At 39.9% G+C, this 12,618-nt stretch overlaps 1 protein-coding gene across 5 annotated transcripts in view; it reads right to left on the bottom strand.

The window, feature by feature from the left end:
• LOC139818617 (uncharacterized) overlaps positions 1-12,618 on the bottom strand; it is a 168,555-nt gene that overhangs the window by 81,646 nt on the left and 74,291 nt on the right. For 4 of the 5 annotated variants that reach the window (XM_071787411.1, XM_071787407.1, XM_071787410.1 and 1 more), the window contains exons 4-6: positions 2,254-2,519; positions 887-1,125; positions 31-245 (exon numbers count right to left, since the gene is read on the bottom strand). In XM_071787411.1, coding sequence (XP_071643512.1) covers positions 31-245; positions 887-1,125; positions 2,254-2,519 — 720 coding nt within the window. The remainder of the gene's footprint in view (positions 1-30; positions 246-886; positions 1,126-2,253; positions 2,520-12,618) is intronic. The other variant, XM_071787412.1, reaches the window with a different exon arrangement.

Below are 12,618 nucleotides of genomic sequence, written 5' to 3'. Positions count from 1 at the left end.
AAAGAGGTCGTAAGCGCATTGCGGACTAACCATTGATCTCCTGGAAGGCAAACCTATAGATGATCACCCAGAAGTTGTAAAGAAAGGCAAGAGAAACCACCATCGACCAATAGTAACAAAGACGTCCCGCAGGATCGAAGATGAAGGACCAATTTGGCGCACCCGTGCGAAAATTCCTCGATCCAGGTTGGCCGGGAAAGCCTCTACTACCGCGTTGCTGTTGCTGTTGTTGCGCCGTGTACCTCCTGAGACAGTAATTCAGCGCGAACGTACGCTGATTAATTACTTTTGTCCCTGGACACGTTCCGCGACACGCGGCTGTCCATTTTTTCCCGTTACCGTTCGCACTGTGTGCGAGGATTTGCGTATCAATGTGAAAAATTACGATGTGGAAAGTATTGAATGTTCGCAGCAGCCGGAAAAGAGCCCGTGCAATTTTGTACACGCGCCATGCGGCTTCATCGATTAAAAAAAAAAGTTTCTACTATATTATAGGGGGATTTCTCCCCTGCAATTTTGTTTCCGACAATTCCGTGCTGCTGTGAAGATATTTCTGTTTAAAGAAGCTGGCACAATTAAGCGATCTTTAGGAATGCAAGAAACGCCGTCACGGTATTAAATAAACCTCCAAGAAGTCACTTGAATATTTATGATCCTTCACTACAGATCTTCTTCGTTACATTCATTTTCTTAAACTTTTATCGCGGATTTGATCTCCCACAAGAAGGAAAATTAGCATCAAATTGAATTTTTCCGCGAATACTCGTTCTTCTCGATATCGAAATATGGAAAAAGAATGGCTCTCAAGGATACGTAAACGAAACTTGATACCCGACGATAATTGAAATCGGTCGCCCGCGCGATTGCTCGCCAATGAAGTACTCACGTTTCAGTGCCGTTGCAGCTACTATTGCTGAGATGATTGACTGATGCCGGTGTGTGGAGGTGCGATTGGTCACGCGAGGACGTGAGCGCAACTGTATATGGCAGCTTGAATCTGCCCCTTAGCTGGTCCCTTCTTCTCGGCTTGCGGCTCAGATCGAGCTCGCTCGCCCCCCGATTCACGTATCCCCCCGAAAGCGAGTCCCGTGACGAGCTGAAGTATCGCTGCGACACAGAATACACCTACACCAATTACGATGTATGAAGTGTCACGAGGCGACGTTACTTTATATGCAAGAGTGCAACAACTACAGATTTTTGTCTACAAATGTATATTGTAATCTTTATAAATATCGCATATATATTTATAAATGAGCAGTTCAAATATGCTGTAAAATATATGTCATGGCACAAATGACCACCAGTCTCTTTTATTTATTGAGAAAAATTGGTCATCAATATGATTAATTTTTTTAAAATAAATTTTACCGAAACTCGCTGTTTTTCCCGCGATCATTGCACAGTCGACAATACCGGTTGTTTAATGTACTCATCATATTTTGCTCAATTGCTGGCTACATATACACAGGCAATACATAGCTGTTTATTTTTCATCTCTCGGAGATTCTTGTTACACATATTTTCCATATCGGTTTTTTCCGTCGAACCATTAAGATATATGGCTCGTATACGCGGTTGTCGCGCATAATGAAACGGATACTGCGAACATTGTTATCCGCTCGCGGGATTGTTATTACAATTTTTTTTCCACGTCGAATAGTTTAGTATTAAACGCGCCTGTCCTGGCAAACTCAGAGATGCCTGCATGACGCTTTTTACGAAAGTAAATACAATACCGGTTATTTCGTTGCTTTAACCCTATTGAAATAGTTAACTGGTTAAAGCACCTATATGTTATATATAGAGGATCTTTTCCTCTATTTTCTTACTTTTCCATTGTGTTTTATTCGTTCTCATTCTCTTTATCTATCCCGTAATATCGGATATAACAATGTAAATTCATTCATAATAAAAAAAAAGTTCTTCAAATTTGCATTGCGTGCATATATAAAGTTTATTTATTAAAGAAATTAAATCTTGATAACTTTATGAGTATTTTTAGAAGTTCCTATAAAAAGATTCTATAATTACGTGAATTCACTTTTCTCGGTCGAACTTTGTAGTTCTTTCAACGTGGATAGATTTGAAAAACCGGTAAAAATCAGATTCTGGGAAAGAATATTTGACGACCGACATCGAAGTGTTCAATGACAGCGAGTTCACGCGCAAAATGTCCTCCTCGGGACGTTTCCCCGACGAGTGTGGCAGTGAAACGAATATTTTATCGTGCGATCGCGGGCAGTAACCAACCTGCTGCTGCTGCTGATAGTAGTAGTGGTGAGTGGGTGTGTGTCGGCCCATGAATTTACCGCTGACGAGGTCCAAGAGGCTCTGCCTCGAGGGTAAAACCCCCCTGGACACGTTCTCTGCACTCTTGGTGTCATCCTCCTTCCCCCTGCCGCCGCCCCCGCCTCTACCGTCGCCGGACCTTCCGCTTCTGCCGTACTTTTCGCCCCCGTAGCTCAGGGCGGATGCGGAGCCGCCACTCAGACGATGCCTCACCCCGCCTATGACACCTGCAACATCAAACGGTGGTGGCTGTAAACGACCATTCCTTTTTAATCCTATGATGCTTTTGCTAGTTTAGTGCTTTCTCACTCTATCTACTCGTATTTTGAAATATCTCTTTTCATGGACATCTACGATTATTGCGATTCATCAAGATTAAATAAATTTTTTTGGCAGCTTTTAAAACTTATTGTATAAAGACGTCTGCATTGTCTGCAATATTGTTTATTAATTATTTTAATAATAAATTTTACACAATCTGTATAATACATTATATTTTCTAAATTCTTAAGAAATTCCTCTACAATTTCTTTTCTTTTATATTATTCCTTTTACTTCTCTAAGTTCCTTTATAGAATTTATTTCTATAATTATAAATACGTATATATTTCTACTTTTGCGTTAGAATTTTCTTGCTTTCTTGTTTTATAATGAGAGATTTAATAAAATTAATATATACCGAGAGAAAGTGTTGTTCCGGTAAAAATATTAAGAATTTATGGTAAAGTGATGTCTATACTCAGAAAAATGTTGTAATAAACCTTTGCATCGGTATCATCTGCAGATATAATGATAAAGTGCAGCGTATAAAGAATTCTATTCACAATCAGATATTTCATTTTTCTCATAAGTATATAGGATTTCCTACGTAATGAGGCGGAGTAAAGTACAATGTGCGTGAAAATAACAAAGAGTCTAGTGTGAAAAAACGTGAGAAATAGAGACTCTTTTTAAAACCTCAGTTATATGAATTAAATTCCGACAATTTTGTAATAGGATTTTATTAAGATTCGTAAAGGAGTTTTTGTAAAAACCGATTAGAATACCCAATTTCAAAATTTGTAACGTGTAGCCTTCCGCTTATTGTCTTCAAATTCTCTGTTAAATATACTTTGTTAAGTAAGTAATATGAATCCACGTCAGAAATAATGCCGACTCGGTGCAACTCAAGACCAAGCACGGCAAATCTCATTGAAAATGCGAGGAGAAATAAGCAAGTTCCCGCGGAGGTGGAGCATATCCCGGTATTATCTTCGTGCACGATGACACCTGCGACGTCAAAGAGACTGCAACGGAACGGAACGAGTCCCGTTTTCTTGCAGCACGAGATTACGGCTCATCCACTTTTGCTAGATAGTAACGAAGCGTGACATGATAAGGGCGCAAAATCCGCGCGGAGAAAGCTCGCGTTTCGCTCCTGTCGTCCTGTGAATCCGTTAACCTGGAATAAGTCTCGGGGGACTATTCAGTTATCACGCACCGATAGCTAATTTTTTTCTGCGCTAAATCTGAGTTGCGATTTGTTTCTAGTCGGGCAAAAATTCTTGCATATATTTCGGCGGTTTTTATATTATATCTACTGCTGCAAAAGTGACAAACAAAATTGTGTCGTGTTACATTTTCGCACTATAAGCACGAAGAGATTAATTTTGCCAATCAACATGAGACGTTTAAAACTTTCTGTTTTTATACAGAAAAAGTAAAAGTGTGTATGTGTGTGTGTGTGAGAGAGAGAGAGAGAGAAAGAGATAAAGAAAGGTTCACGCCGAAAGAGGCTCGGATGGACGAAAATGAGGCAGAGGGTGAGTAGAATAATTAAATAAAAAGTGAATGAAAATACGTGACCAAGACCTATTGCACAAGAATAACGAAGTGTTAGACTCGAGAAACGTCATAACGAGATTCCTGCTCTCCGTAGCTGTTTCGCAAATAATCTCATCGTGCTCGCGCGCCCAGCGTCCTCCATTAAGGCGGCGGAGAAAAACGATCGCAAGAAAATCTGCGCCGGCGTTCTCCTTCATTACTCTCCTCTGTTATTTTCCCGTTAATGCGATGTAAAATGACACTGTGCAAAACAACCAGCGAGGAATTTCGTCGAATACGAGTCGAACGAGCTCGCGAATTTACGTTCGATAATGGTATGCCGACGAGTAATGCCTCTTGATGGTTTCAAGCGCCCGGAAAAATAACGGCTGTTTAATTGTTCGATTAATTAATTTATAATTTATAATTGTAAGCTATATTTATTTTTAATAAATTCCAGCTAATTAATTTACTTCTCTAACTGAATTTAAGACAAGAATGCAATCTAATTTTTTATTGCGTTGTATTTGAATGTAGAAAGAATATTTTATTAACAAAGAATCGATAAATACAAATGACAGATGATTCCAATTAAAGTTGAAAGTGCCTTGTTAAGATCTCACGTCCGAGAGAAAGTGTAGTTTGGTGGGTATAAAAGTAATTGCTTTCTGGCTCCCAAGAGGATTAATAGGATAAGTTTCGAAGTAAGGAAGAACTAAAATAAATTTAAGCACTTAGGCTAAAGACACGTATTGTAAAAAATTGAAAAGCGTTATATATTGGCCATTTTCGATGCGTCGTAAAGGAAATATCAATTATAACTTCAACAACTAAGGAATTTATCATTATTTTAAAATATTATCTAAGTTTTTCATAATATATACACAATTGATTAAGAAATCTATCATCAAATTTTAATTTAACCCGTACGAGAGAGGAAATCAAAAAGTTCTAATCTTTTCAAAACGGGGCTTACTTTACTCAGAATAAGCGGCTAAAATAATTTTAGATCGACCGAGTCGGAGGTCCTGATGAATAATGCGCAGCACGCCCGACGGTCATTATGGCAGGAGACGAATTAATTTTAGTTGGAAGCCGCGTCGCGAGCGGGTTTATTCGCGTTGCGGGCACGACGTCGCGCGGTCGCTTTGGACGAGGACCATTGTACTGTTCTCTCAAAGACCGACAGTACGCAAATATTGTGTTCGGGTAAACGTACACACGACATACGTACGAACGACATGCGGCACGATATAGCCGTGACGGCAAGCACATGACTCTCCAAACCGGATTTACATGTCCGGGCAACGCACGTTCTTTATACCGAATTTTATTGACCTGGCCTGCTTGGCGGGCTTCCCGGGTGATCCTTTCTGATGGCAATTTGCGCGGCGATGCGCGCGTTGCGCATTTTAAAACGTTAATCAAAAACAAAAGGGGGAACGTCGAAGCTCATAAACCGCAATTTATGACCGTTATGTGCCGCTCGCGCGAGAGCGGTCCTTCCAGCCCTTTTTCCCGATCTTCGAAATGAGAAATCTTTTATGGATCTCTCGGCGATTTCGTTTCACGATTTTTTTTTTCGGAAAACGAAAAAAAGTTACGCTAAATCGTGATTTATTGCAAGATTAAAATATTATTGCAATGCAGAACATCGCGAAAATCTTAATTTCGAATACAGATTTCATTGGCGTACTAAAAAATGTTTTATGACTACGCGTGTTGCTGGCCATTTGTGTCTCCCGTAAAATAAAAGGTTGAGCAAGGTTTTGATAACACTCGGATGCGTATAAAGCCTCGTCACATACTACGACATGCATCTGTAGTTTTAAATGCGAATGAGCTCTCTATACGTGAATGCACGTCAAGTTTTGCGAGATTTTAACAGCAACGATTTTGGTAATCTGAAAATTCGAAGTTCGTATGCCACGACAGCATCATTTCTGGAATATGCCACTTCACGAACGGACGACTTTTCCTCCGTGAAGGACATATTCCCTTTCGAATTTTTGCGAATGAAAATATCGCGATTCCAATATCCGCCTCTCCGGCAGGCTCTCGTCCGCTCTCACTCGCGTAGAAGAAAAGTAAGTTTAATGGTGACGCCGCCCTCCAAACGGCTAAACGGAAATCTCCGTGAGGGGAAAATTGAGAAAGTGCAGCGTCGACGAGGGGCGAAGTAATAAAGTTAATTGCCTTTTGTTGCGACAGCTTGGCAAGGCCGGCAAAATTGAGTATGAGCACAAGACACAAAACTGTTATTTTATCATGACAGAAATTGCACTTTAATTTGCCTTTTTTAAATTTGTTTTTCGTTTGTTTATCTTGCATAAAGTTACAGCGACGTACAGTTAAATACAGAGAGTATTCGAAAAGACAAGTAATTATTTCAGCTTTCTCGTGTCTCTTTTATGAAGAAATTTGATACGGTGTACCAGGCTCCTCGGAAATATCTCTTCAAAAATGTTATTAAGTATACAGATCGGACTGATGACCCGGAACGAAATGTAACGCGGATAAGGCCTAATATCCTACATTGTTGTAGAGACAATTTCGTGTACAGTGCGACCATTGGGACGTATTATCATAGAAGTTGTATCGATCGTAATGTTCATTCTAGAGGAAAACGAGAAATTGTCATGAAATTATACATATACGGCGACATGTGCAGGATACGTGCTGCAAATCCTACGCAGGCAGTATGCATTCATTTCCAAATAATACGCACACAACAATCGCTTATTGTTATTTTTGTTAGACAACTATTAGATAAGTCGACGATTGTATTATTTAAGAAATTGCAAACGCTAATAAATGGCACGACGTTTAAAAAAAAATCTCCATAGTTTTAAATCTGATAGAGGCTATAAATACTGCACGATTTTGACGCCGTTTATTGTCCTTTCTAAAAATCGTGTGCGACGTCGACATCAAACAGCGTCTGCTCCTATGCCGATTTCATCTATCAAAACTGAACAAATGAAGGTAAAACAAGATAAAAGGGAAAAGGGGAAGAATCAAAGGCTCGAGGTAAAATTAAAATGGATGTATGTTCTCGATGGAATAAAGAACGTGATAGAAATTTCATTCCGGACGTGTTTTTGACAGTGCGTGACAAGCACAAATGGAACTCGAAAAAAAGGAGCGCGACGGGTAGAACAACAACAATATTGCAGGTAGGCAATGGGTGTCCAGATTGCCGAAATAGAATCGGGTAAGCTTTCAGAGTTGCTCCGAAAAAAATGTTGACTGTTGCGAGGACTATTGTGCATTGGCGTACGGAAATATTCGCTACAGAAAGAAACATTGAAGCCGCGCGTATTTCGGTACGTGAATGTGCAAAGATGGATTCGCAACGAGTCAATTGAAGGATGGAACGTTGCATCGAGCTGCGCAGACCATTTCTGTATCTAAAGTATCGTCACCGATATAGAATTCCGTATCCATCGGACTGCGTAAACTTCGGCGACAAGAGTAGCGCATCAGTTTTATGCGTTATCGAGCGTGAAAAATGCAGGGTGAACAAACACGCACGAAAAAAATAAAACTGAATAAATTTTAGGATGAAAAATCGTTATCTGTACTAAATAAACCCACGATACAGTGCATTAGATCGTAAAAAAGATTGTCTTAAAAAAAATTATTCTAATTACTTGGGTTTCTGTTTATTAACTTTAGAATTCTTTGTTCGCTAAAACTTAGAATAGTATATAAATAAATTATAATATACGTTTATCGTCCGTGCAGTGCACATCGCGACTTTAACGTTCGCGACTACTAGCGTCGTTATCAAACATGTAAGTAGATATGATTGGAGAGTCCCATTAAAACTTACGTCAAAGCTAGTTGCGGACTAATGTTGCAATTTGCGACAAACAGTCTGCCAAGAGATTGCGCCGTTATTATAACGCGCCTTGTAGCAGCGCTAGAATCAATATACATTTAATCGATAACAGTTCGTATCGCAGAAGAGCTATTCTGCTAATCGTTTCTAACGGAGTTCGTAAACCGAAGTAGTAGTAGTAGACGCCACAGCGCATAAACCAGACCAGAGTGGAGTAGTAAAACAAACGGTGGATCCCACGTCGCGTCGTCGGTATAGAATTTCAGTGATATGCATCAATATACTTGGACGCAGCGTAACAGAAGTTCTGCAATGGAAAGATAATTGGACTAAAAACAACGCGCTGCAACAAGGCTATTCGAATGCAAAAGTTCTTTTCTATTTTAAAGCTTTTACATTAAATTTTTCGATAAAATCGACCAGAGAGACGAGATTCAATTACGATGCAACGAATCTAGTTCGGCATGCTACATTAACTTCGTTTTGGAGATATTAAGCGGCAACATCTTTTAATTTAGAAATAACACGGCGATTCGTAAACTGGAGGCAAAAATACGCGGGTAGTGAGAGCCAATATGGAAATGCCGCGAAAAGAAAATCTAAAATAATATCTAACAAAGACGAGCTGTATTAAAATGCAATTAACGTATTTAAATAAAATAGTAAACTTTTTCCTAAGCTAAAACCATCCTGCTCGGCAAAATTCCACGTTAAATGAAAATCGTAAAATGAAATCAAAGTCGAAAGCACTTTGCATTGTTGAAAATACAATGCTTTCACCAGATACGACAAGATTCTTTTTTTTCCAATAAACTAATTTAACCGTCTTTCGTGCTTCCTCTAATAAAAGAAATAATATTTTGTTTAAACTATTACGTGGAATTTAAAAGTTATATGAAAATATAGAATAATAATACTTCGAAATTTATTTCTTTTTAAAATATAGAATATTATATAATATAAATATAAAATGTAGAACATAGAATATATATATATATATATTCTATGTTCTACATTTTATATTTATATTATATAATATTCTATATTTTAAAAAGAAATAAATTTATATATATATATATATATAGACTATTAATATTTCGAAATTTATACACTAATGGATTCTCCAAGTACCTATGCTCTAAAAGTTCTTAACAATTATCTCTTAATTCGGGCATGTGATAATAGCATACCTCGTTATTTAAGCTTATTATAAGATACCGGTACCTCTTGCGAGAATTTTGAGAGTAACAGACTCGCATTACACGAAAACTCGTTTGCTCTTTAATTAGTTAATACGCAGACTTTCTACAATCGTGGAAATTCATGAAAATTGCTATCATTAAATTTTTTTATGTTTCAAATTTCTCCCCGTGTTAGAAATTCAAATGCGAACGCTATGGTGTGCATTTGAAACTTAAGTTGCACTCAGGTCAATCGGAAACAAGTTATTCGCATATTACGCATGTAATTACCAAATGCAATTTTGCCGTAATTGTTCATAATTGAACCGCACCGACTGCGGTCAATGCAATGACTTTTTTAGCATTTAGATTGAACAGTTGCAGCGCGCGTCGTTTTTAGTACAATTATCTTTCCCGCACAATTCTGGGAAAACGTAGAAAAAGGTCTCTCTCTCTCTCTTTCTCTCTATTTTGCGAAATTATTCGCGATTCAGCAAACACAAATTTTCTTATACCTCTATCTACACAACTTTACTATCTTCTGGCATCGTGGCATCGTGTATATGTCCGAGAATCGATATGTAGATGCGCAGAAAAACAGCTATTAGTATCTTGTGCCGGCAGAAATTGCAATATCGATATTATGCGCGGGACGCCTGCAAATAAGAACTAAAAATAGGCGGTTATCGGCTGACCGTTCGCGCGCGGTGAAGGTATTTATGTCGCACTTGACACATCTATTTTCACGTTGGACGTGCCTGTGTCCCAAGTTTTAGATTTTTTTTCCCGTCGAGTTTGATCCGTCCAACTTCGTCCAATCGTTCCGTGAAATTCTGATACACGCCAGAAGCCTCGACCGACGAGAAGCCATGCAGAATACGACATCCCTATTTTTTTTTAAATAAAAATTTACTGGACGCGAGACTTCAGTTACGGTCAATTAAATCGACGGGAAAGAACAACGGATTGTCAATCGGATGAAATAATGCCCGTACACAACTGCTAGTACGATTAATCGTCAGTGTCGATATTCTGCAGATATATCCTGGTATAATAAATTTTGCGATTTTCCATCTTTTAAACGATAATTCGCGGCAGCTAGGGACGGCATTACGCGACCCCGATGTATATCAATAACACTATATTATATTTCGTTACCCGGTTAATTCATAATCCCGCGTTCGTATTTACTCTAACCGGCATGTGAAACATTTTCATTATTGAATTTGCTGTCCCGATGCAATTGAATTAATGCCGCTGCCGCGCGTAAAATACTTTCGTCCGCGGCGAATACGCGCCACCACCGATCTATTCATTGTGATTAAAGCTTCGCGTTTCCGTATACGATTATTAGACTAATAATTTAATTAAATCAGCACTTTGTATTCCCGTCTTTCATCCAGTGGGAGGGGGAGGACAGAGACGGGAAAGCGTTTCGCTCGCGAATCAAAATTTCGACATGCACGAACTGAATTAATATATAATGTAAATTAATAATACGGATTAATATTTGTGAATTAATCGCAAACACAGAGCGGTGACGCGAATACGCGTCTTTCGCGTTGTGAGAGGAGTCGGGGAAATTTTTATGACCGCACTCTTTGTTCTCGTCAATCGGGTTGTCGTTCCCCCTCGTTTAACTCGCGAAAATAAAAGCGCGATCGATAATCCATGAGAGGCGGCATCGCGGCACCGCGGCATTCCCCCCTTTCCCTCCACCCCCGAAACGACTTCCCCTATTAAAATTTACTAATTAAACACGCGTCATAAACGACGGCGATTTGAACGTATTGACCGGTGGCAGAGACGTTTTCGACGGCGCGTCCGACTCGCAGAAATAATCAACGTCACGTCCCGCAGATTTCATAGCTCGTCCCGCGTCGCCGCCTTTATAGAGGATAGGGCCGGTCTCACAGTCTCCGATTAACGTGATTCTCCGATTAAACTCACTCTGCATCTCTTTCTAACTATCCCCCTAGAAAGAGACGAAGAGTGAGTTTAATCGGAGAATCACGTTAATCGGAGACTGTGAGACCGGCCCATAGCCTCCCACGCGTGCCCCCCTTTTTACGAGATTAAATTCCGGTCCCGGGGCAGATTCCAGACCGTAGGCGCGATACGAACGACGAGGCTCGAGGCAAAAATGGCCGAAAAAACGATGGAATTTGCAATATAAATAGACATGTTTTTGAAATACCTGAGATATTGAGTAGGTGAGAAAACGACAGGCCCGACGGCCGAGCTGGTTGCACTCAAGTTCGTTGTGGGGTTACAGGAACGGTGTATTTTGGAAATATGCACGAGCTGCGGTCGCGAATACTATTCACTTATGCCGGCCGGTGTTTCAACTACGCAGGAAAGTCAAAAACCCATGTCACGCGTCGGTACGCAACGCGTCAAGCTGGTTATACTTTTCCCTCCGAATGCTCCTGTCGATATGCGGGGTATCTAAAATAACGACACGATGTTGGCGACGTAAAGACTGTTCGTTTTTTTTATCCGAGCTGTTTTTTTTACGCCAGCAATGTTTTTTAACGGATTTCACCTCTCTTTGCCGGTTAGTCCCAATTTTCACTTCCAGTCCGAATATTTTGCAGACCATAAATACTGGCGGAATTTTTCTGTTTCCTCGAGGGTATATTTCCTCTCACGGCTAAATTTGTAGTGTCAAGTTATACCCAATTTCAGTAATTTTTAGCCATTCCCATAAGTGGCCACTGCTAAAAAAATATATATCGTTAATTTAACTGAACCAATGAAGTTGAAATAATACTGTTTCATGTTAAAATAATAAATGTCGACATACATGGTGGTTAAATCACAAAATGTACTAACTCAAGGTACCGATTTAAATTTCATTCTTCGATATTTAACAGTACGCTTATAAATTACACTATCTTTTGTACGCTTAATTTTTAAATATTCACATTAAACTCATTGGAGAGCATGATATTATTTAATTTATCTATCACCGAGTCGCTGAAGATGCAGAGCCGAAACGATTTATAATTCGTATTATAAATCGCGATTAAATTATTAAATAAATGTTACACAGCGTTAACTCACGCACAACTAACCGCGTTTCACTCTCAAAGCCCATTTTTCCACGTTAATTCTGTTATTATTGCCGCACGTTCCGTTTCTCGATCAGCACGGTCGCTCGGCTACTGCGCGGCGTTATATGTACGAGTATTTCGTTTCGGAGGTCGAGCGGGTCGCGTCACGTCTCCCGTGTGCTCCTCGCCGCGTTTACGGGGGGAAGCGGAGCCCCGCCGCGGCCGGAGACGAGCGACGGCTGATCGAGCGACGTGAGTTCTCGTATCAATTCGGGAATCAACAATTACCTGCTTCCTGCGTCTCAACGGTGATCGACATCGCGGCGCGTCTCGAGCCCCTCTGGCGTAGGCGTCCATCGTCGCGAGTGACCGCGTCACAATGAAGTTGCCGCGGATTCGAATACAAGCGTCAAAGCGTTTACGCGACACGCATTCCAACATG

Source organism: Temnothorax longispinosus, chromosome 9 (assembly GCF_030848805.1).
Source record: "Temnothorax longispinosus isolate EJ_2023e chromosome 9, Tlon_JGU_v1, whole genome shotgun sequence".
Taxonomy (NCBI): Eukaryota; Metazoa; Arthropoda; class Insecta; order Hymenoptera; family Formicidae; genus Temnothorax; species Temnothorax longispinosus.
Note: the sequence above shows the minus strand (reverse complement) of the source record. Positions and strands in the feature narration are given on the sequence as shown.